Source organism: Alligator sinensis, unplaced genomic scaffold (assembly GCF_000455745.1).
Source record: "Alligator sinensis unplaced genomic scaffold, ASM45574v1 scaffold423_2, whole genome shotgun sequence".
Taxonomy (NCBI): domain Eukaryota; kingdom Metazoa; phylum Chordata; order Crocodylia; family Alligatoridae; genus Alligator; species Alligator sinensis.
In genome coordinates, this window is record NW_005843263.1 from 1 (window position 1) to 8,219 (window position 8,219).

Sequence of the window (8,219 nt, forward strand, 5' to 3'; positions counted from 1 at the left end):
GGGGGGGGGAGAAAAGACACCTAACAATGCCTTACTTAAATTTAAATTTAGTAATTAAGATGCTGTTCAATAAATGTGTGTTGGCTAAGGATCATCAGTATCTTAGATTCTTGTTTATTTTTCCTCATACAGTGATTTAGATCTCCTAACAATTTGAAGATGCTGAACAAAATTATTTTGCTTCATACTTTTCCCATGACTTGATACATACTACAAGTTTCTCCTACGCAGGCTGGTTACATGGATCTCTCTTATACAGCAAAACGGCAGGGGGATAGAAGACAAGACTAGCTGAAAAGGCTCGAGTTTGTCCAGAAGCAAGTGTATGATGATTCAAGCCTAAATTTGGCCTCACAAAAAAAAACCCAACTGCTCGGACTTCAGATTGATGGCTTCCTCGATTCTGATGCATTAGAGTACTTGTTTTCTAAAAGCAAAGTTTTGCTCTTCTACCAAAAGGCAGCACAAGGTCTGGCCACCACTTGCATCTTAGTTTCAGTATGCAAATGGGACTACATGATGTGCAGGCCTGTGGGAGCTCTCTAAAGAATAAAAAGCAAGGAAAACGGGATATAATCTCAAATCAAAACTAGCAATTGCAGCCGCTTTGTGATATACGCACATGTGTGAGGGTAGCAGGGGTGGAAAATGACAAACACACAACTTTGCCTACAGCTAAAAGTCAAAGTTACTATTCACTAGAGAGCTACAATAGCAAGTATAAAAGAAAAAGAGAGCGTGGAAAAGCAAGAGTTTTGTTAGATAAGCTTTTGGGCACATCTCTCCTAGCTAAATAGTTGGCCCAATAAAAAGATATCACTACAAAAACAAAAAACAAAGACAAAAACCTTGCTTCTCACATTTCCTAAACCATCACTGCTACAGCAGTCCAACCCTACAATAAGCTTCCTGAGCATTCTGCTAAACTGCATATTTAAAAAAAAAGTAATTTTATCAAAATGTAACACTTTTGTGCATTTCATTATGGTAGACATGATGCACTTATCAATATTTAGTTGTTTGATTTTATATATTTAATTATAGCCACAAAAATTAAGCATAGCTCTTGAAGCGCATACTTTGATTGTTGACTGTTCTTGAGTGCATTAATGCATTTTCCTAGAATCAGCAGAGAAGTGTTAATGTTTCCACTCTCTTTCAATCGATCACCCTCATTGCGTGTTTTGGTGCATCTTTCTGAGCCAGCAAGATCACAGAGTACTAATCTGAAAAGAAGGATTAAAAAAGTTAAATTTGCTTTTCAGGTGTTGAAGTCAGCACAACTAATAAGCTTATTACAAATTAAGCCAAAACTTACTCACTGACTTGTGTTACAAGAGGTATTTTAGAATCTTCAATCCTTAATATTTTAACAGTGAATATGCTGTGACTAAAAAAAGAAAGAAAAAAGGCAAATAAAAGTATGTTGATCCAATATCACTTCTCATTCAGTTACTTAAAAACCAAAAGGAAAGTTGCATTTAACCTCTTCGGGACTTGTACACAAATTGGTAAAAATTTTAACATGCATTTATGCCTTCACCAACAAGTTTACAGTTTAGCCAAATGCCATTCTAGCTGCTAAATATATTTAGTTTAAACATCCAGTGTATTTAAAAGGAAGAAAGCAAGCTATGCTCAACAGTTGGGCTTGCATTCTCTTTGGGATTTTTTTTTTTTTTTTTTTTTTTTTAAAAACAATCACTTGTCAAATTAGTAGGCTATTCCTACATTCCCAACATTCTATACTAAGAAGGCCATTGAGTCTTCAAAACCCATATAGGTGTTGAATAAAGGCAAATGGAAGTTAAGAGCTAATTGCCTTTACTTCAAGGAGAATGGTTTCAACAAATCCGTAAGCTTTTCTATAGAAGCTTCTTATTCCAAAGCTGTTTTAGCTTTGCTAAACATTTTTTTTCCCCCATTTACCAGTGTGGGTAAAATTGTGGCCTAATTGTCTGGGCTCTCACATCACCAAAAGATCCATGCCACCACCAGTATTCATAGGTCTCTCTCACCTTCTGCTGGAACAAGTATTCAGTTTTGTGCAAGCAATGCTCTGGTGTTTCAATCCTAACTTCAGAAGTCTAAAAGCTTCTTTTGCATTAGAAATCTGGACCCACTGCAGATCTTGAAAGGGAACAGCCAAGATTATTTTGCTAAATATTTATGACGTAATCATTATGCATGTACATGTACTATGCATATAGATCTGTATTCAGGACACGCAAAAAAAATTAGCCAGTTTATTGCTGTAACAAGTGGGGCTCACTGGGCTGGTCTAGTCATTGGCGCACCCACTTTTCCAGGGCTAACCACCTGCCTGCCTCACCTTTGATGAATCATTATGTTGTTCCCATTTAATTGCCCTGATACCAAGGGAATATACATTGCTCCGAACCTTCCCTTATGCCGTGTCACTGTGCTGGGCAACAAAGCTCCCAGAGGTCCCAGGAGTGATTTCCCCCCCACCCCTGGCTGACGGGGGATAAGCGGTCAGCTGACTCGCTGCTTACCATACCTGCAGCAACCTAAGCCCGAGAAGCAGAGGTGCGCACATCTCCCCAGTGCTTTAAAAAAAGCACACTTTCCCTGCGTGTGAAGATGCATGCTGATGGCGACATCATAAAAAGGTGTCGAGGCCCCAAACAAGCCCCGGAGGGCACTGCAGGAGCGGGCAGCACAGGGTACCAGGAGTGCCCCTACAGGCACTGTGAGACCTGGGAAGGATGCCAAAGGGGCTCCTATGAGCTGGGATAGAAGACACCCAGAGGGATCCTGAACCCTGGAGATTAGCAGCAGTGAGCCAGAGTGGGACTGGGGGGGACCCACCTCCAGAGTGAACCGTAGGACTGACGGCAGACACACAAGTCCAGTTCCCCAAGCAGTGCCACATTAGGTGATGAGGGTGTTTTGAGTGTCAGTTTTCTACTGTGTGGAATTTATTTCTTACTAAGACAGGCCTGACGCAGGAGCATCTTGGCACGGCCTAAGGAACCCAGCAGAAGGAGCTTGTAACCTCTAACTAACCTTAAGGTGGACGGCCAGTTATGGTGGTTTTCCCCAAAGACTACTGAAGCAGGTGGGGAAGAAAGCCCACCCCAGTTCAGCAAAGGAATGACATATTAGTCAAGTTCATGGCAACCAAGTATCCTATCAGAGCTCCAAGTCAGTATAGCATGTAGCCAGCCGGAGGGTGGAAGGACACCCCCTCTCTAAAGGAACCTCCCATTCTTTTCTTAGACCATCAAAGCGTGGCAGGAAAGTAGGAGGTAGACCCACCTCGGGCATAGGGGCTTCAAGTGCCCAGCAGACCTTCCCCAGGCACTTTGCATCCCATGCCTCACAGCTAGCATCCATGGCCTATCACCCAGCCCATAATCCTGTGCCCTCACACGGGGCTCTCAAATCACACCAGTCCCACTGCCTATATTTCCTGGTAAACAATTGCAAAAAATTGAACTTTAAATAAGCCAACTGTCCCAACATGGATATTAGAAGGCAGGTGCATCTACATGTGCACTAAGGCACTTTTTCTATTGAGCATTAAGTTTAGCATCTCCAATGTGATACTAAAAAAAAAAAAAAAAAAAAAAAAAAAAAAGTGTGCATTAGGCTGCCTTAACGTGCAGTAACAAATGTGCATGGTTTTTAGAGTAGTTATTAGCTTAATAGCACTTTTTTTTTTTTTTACATGACACTTTAATGTGTAGTAGATAGGCTACTGTGCATAAAAGTGCGTGTGTAGACATGCCCAGCTAGACTCTGGTTTCTCCAATCTAAAAGCAGAACTGCTTTTGAAGTTGTTTTATATTGAGAGAAAGTAAGAAACAGAAAACTGTCTCTCTTTTGTTTCTAACATTCATTGAGAGAGTGGGCAAGTGATTTGTTTTCCCAAAAAGATATTAAAATGCATGATAAAGTATTTATTTTATAGTTACCTCTCACATACGAGCAGCCTTTGATATCTTGAGCAAGACGCAACAACTTTCTTTTCTTGTCATTTGTTATTGGGAACAGCAAGTCATAAATGCACTCATTGTAAATTTCACAAAAGGAAACCCAAAGAGAGAATTTCATGTGGCTTCCTTCAGTTGTGATAGATTGTTCAGATTCTTTTGTGACTTCTTCCAAGTCTGCCAAAAATATTTAGTTATACAAAATACCCTTTTACACAAAATAACTAGAACTAAAAAAAAAATAAATAAAACAAAAACAGAATTAGAGTCCAGAGTATAAAAAGAGAGATTAGTTACAAAATATGAACTTCGACTGAGCTTGGACTTCTTAAAGTGAGACACTCATCACAACGCCAAACTTTTTGACCATCTGTACACGTCTACTATCTTTGTTAAGGAGTATCAATACATCTCACTTGCTCTTTCAAAAAAAGAATTTATTTTCAACCAAAATGAGTTAACTGTGCTCAAGAGATTTAAGTATGTTCTTTGGAGGACACTGCTCAATTCAATACACTCCAAATGTATAGGATTATTTGTGTACACATGCTTACTTTATTTGGAGTATAATTAACTATTACAAGTTGTCAGGATGATAGTACCAGAAGAGCAGCAGTGAAAATTTACTCAGCTACAACTACACTGTAGTCTGACTAAACATTATCAGAAACCATTAGTATGAAGACTTTACTTCACCTTCAGACTGTCTGCCAAGACGACCATTTGCAGTTGTTCGTCTTGTAGAACCAAGCACAAGAATTGTCACAAAATTATTTGATATGGGCCATTCAACAGACAAACGGCAAAACTTTTCAGCTGCTAGTAACCCATGCTGGAACTGGAATTGAAAGTTACCAACCTTAAGTAGAATAGCCCTTATTCATTTAAGTAAAGAACAAACTTTTACATGAAACATACCTTCAGATTCGTCTGAAGTCTTGCTGCAATTGCTGTTCTGAAAATCTGCCTATTAACAAAAAAAGGAAAAGAAAATTGATAGCAGTAAAAGTCAAATTAATCTTGGTTAGAACTAGGGATATTTAAGCCCAAAACTTCTGAAGCAGGTCTAGAGCACTACCAGTAGAACAGCAATGTTACGTCAATATAAGATTATCAGAAGCTTTAAAAACAGACAGGAATTATTTGTCTTCAACATTTCCAACAGCCTGAACTTTAGCTTGGACTAGGAGCTCATTTAGAGCAGCATTCTTACCCCATGGGTCACAACTCAAAACTGGGTCGCAAGAATATATGAAAGAGTTGTAAATAACCCATAAAAAATAAAAATACCCCCCCCCAAAAAAAAACCCCCCAAACTTTAAAAATGGATTCTTCTTTAAAAGGAGAAGACATGGGAAACTACAGGTTTCCCGTTGGAGGCTAGCAGAGTTCTAGCCTGCGTGGAGCTGCTTGAGGCTGGGGGGAGTAGGAGGAAGGTGATCAGGCAGGACACATGGCAGCCAGGCACCATGGAGAGCAGTTCCTACAGCTCCCTGCAGGTAAATCTATGGTGCAGAAGGGAAAGAAGGCATAGATAGTGTGTCAAAGGGACACAGACAACACTGCCTTCCACCCCACCTCCTCTCCAAAAGGAGGAGCCGTGGCCTGAGGGGAGCAGTGGCGGCAGCCAGGCCATGGCAGTGGGTTAGACCCACAGCCCAGTGCATGAGCAAGTGACTGGTGGCAGGAGATGGTGAAGGCAGCGTGGCTGGTGCAAGGGTTCTGGCAGCAGTGGCAACAATGAGTCTTACTCCGTCACTCTGCCCTCCTGTGCCAAGTCTCATCTGCTGGGCTGCAGAAGCGGCTCCTGCTCAAGCCAGTCCAACTAGACTGTGGGTGCTCACTCTGGGGGGGCTGGGGCCTGGGATTGGGGGCAGTTTTCTACTTAAACATTGGCCAGTCCCAACCTAGTAAATAGTTTACAAAAGGGTTCTGGGTACAAGAAAAAAAGCTGAGAACCACTGACTTAGAGCACAGGTAAACAAATGTATCATCACACATTAGGGAGAGACCGTACTAAAATGTATGTTTCAAGCTGAAAAAAAAAAAAAACACCAACATGCAAAGGAGTACAGGATACCATTTTCGGCTCAACCTATATTTATCATCAAATAAATTTCTATTGTAAACTTTCATGAAGTTTTTGCATATTCTTAAAATATAGCTGGAAGGGGGGAAAAAAAAGGAACGTGTCTACCGAGAACTTAGAGTATGGTATACATCTAAAAAAAGGCCGATTACATGAAAAAATATTTGCAAAGGTCACAAAAAGCTAGGATTCCATCAACTTACTCATGCAATCAGCACAAGGTATATGCATGTATATAGCAACAGAATTTCAAGAAAGGATTTCACTTCACATACTTCAGTAGACCAGTCTTGCATGTAAACATGAGTTCTGTAGCAGACTTCATTAAGGTCAGGCTGAACAAGAGTATAAAAGAATCCCTGCCTAGCCCTATGACCCACAGAGGTCAGATATGGCTGTTAAGCTGCAGGGGTAGGGGGGCTTCAGCAGTGTCATTGCTTTCCCCCTTTAGTGCCTGCTGCTGTAGAATTAGGTTGGGAGTGGCCCACTCGGAAATGAATTCTATTAAAGCAAATTCCTGCTCCAAAAATGTTGCAGAGCCCTGGCCTATTAACCTTCAGCACAAGTTCACCGACCTGTACCTGGTATTCCAAATTCCTTCACATTTTGTGTCCCCTTCCCTTACAAGTAGGTAAAAAGAAGTGCATATTTCTAAAGCCACATAAAAACTGTTTAGTGATAACTGCAGACATGTGCTAATGCCTTCAACATAATTACAGGCATACATGTATGCATATGTACATGTGTAAAAAATAAAATACTTTATTTATTTTTATTTGTGTATTTCCATAAACTGTCAGAAGTAGATTTCTACTAAAAGCTTAAAAAAAAAAAAACCCAAAAACCTAATATCACTAAAAATACAATGTTTTTTAAAGGAAACTAGCAACCTTTGATTTACGCTGTATGTTACAGACCAGAAGAGTATGATAGTTCAGTTATATTTTGGCCAAACCACAGGAGGAAAGGGACATCAACAAGGCAAACAGTCTGTACTACACTGACATTTCTTACTGTTCAATCAATCATTTTTATTCTGAAAGACGAATTTTGGGTGAAAGATTACAATTTTATCAGTGGCAATTCGGTTATCAAAACAAGCGTCTTTTTAATGTATGGATAATCAGAAATGTTAAAACCTAAGTTCTTGATTATTGAACTAAAAAACAACGACAACAACAAAAATTTCCATCAATTAAGCATTTAAACTTACAAGGCAAAAGACGTTTATGTTTTTTGCACTTTCCTACAAGTCTGCATAATCTTATTTAAAGGACTTTACTGCCACCTTCCTTCCAGAGAATTTTGATTTTCAACACAATAGTTTCAGCTGACTAACAGTAGAACATCCAAAACAAATCTTGTGAAACAGTTATTTGGGGGAATTTTCAATCTCCCTTTAGAGAGAGTTTTTCTTTTTTGGTCTAAATGTGTACTCATTGCTCATTTCTATTTAGCTGGTGCTCCGTGTACTTCAGAACTTAGTTTGTGCCAATCAGGACCAATGCCATTAAAGTCAGCCAATTATCCAATGTTTATGCTTAGAGTAGAAGACAAAAAACACTTTTGATTTGCAAAACTGTTTTTAGTCAACATAAGCCTTCAATTACAGTGCCACTCCAGTCTATTGTAATTAAAAAATCTGAAATAATTGGGTATCCTTAAATCAAAAAAGCCATTTGGATCCAACTGTTTATAGTTTACTTCAGTTCTTTTCAATTCTGCTCCTTCCCTGTGAAGACAGCTTTTCTTTTCATTTCGAACAACTTTCCAGATTCACGAGTACCTGTTGATGCCTTATTTCCAGAGGAAATAAGATCCTGACAAGGCCAATAAGATCTTTTTTAGAAGGCTGTGTATTGTATAAAGAAATACTGCCATACCTCTTTTGTTAGACGAAGAATTGAATTTTTAAAAGCAATTTCTTCTTTCATTTGTTCTTTAGTCAGCTTTATATATTCTCTACATCTATGCGGCTTGAGATCCATTTCTGGATACATTTTACCATGAACTCTTTTAAACAGCATATCCATAGTTCTTGGCAGGATACCAACATCATCTTCCGTCCCTGTAAATAAGATACATCAGGTCAGAGATTTGTATTTTCTTGGAAACAAGGAGGGAGAGACTGATAAATTATTTCCTGAAAGAAAGAACAAGAAAGTAGGAAT

The 8,219-nt window shown here is 39.3% G+C and overlaps 1 protein-coding gene across 1 annotated transcript in view; it reads right to left on the bottom strand.

Moving 5' to 3' along the window:
* Positions 1-1,079: 1,079 nt before the first annotated feature.
* The window catches only part of LOC102376259 (kinesin-like protein KIF20B), a gene marked incomplete at its 3' end in the record, with an annotated part of 13,524 nt that continues 6,384 nt past the window's right edge, over positions 1,080-8,219 (bottom strand). Inside the window, exons 5-10 of the mRNA XM_025194607.1 lie at positions 7,932-8,116; positions 4,878-4,926; positions 3,942-4,136; positions 2,019-2,130; positions 1,319-1,390; positions 1,080-1,226 (exon numbers count right to left, since the gene is read on the bottom strand). Coding sequence (XP_025050392.1) covers positions 1,080-1,226; positions 1,319-1,390; positions 2,019-2,130; positions 3,942-4,136; positions 4,878-4,926; positions 7,932-8,116 — 760 coding nt within the window. The remainder of the gene's footprint in view (positions 1,227-1,318; positions 1,391-2,018; positions 2,131-3,941; positions 4,137-4,877; positions 4,927-7,931; positions 8,117-8,219) is intronic.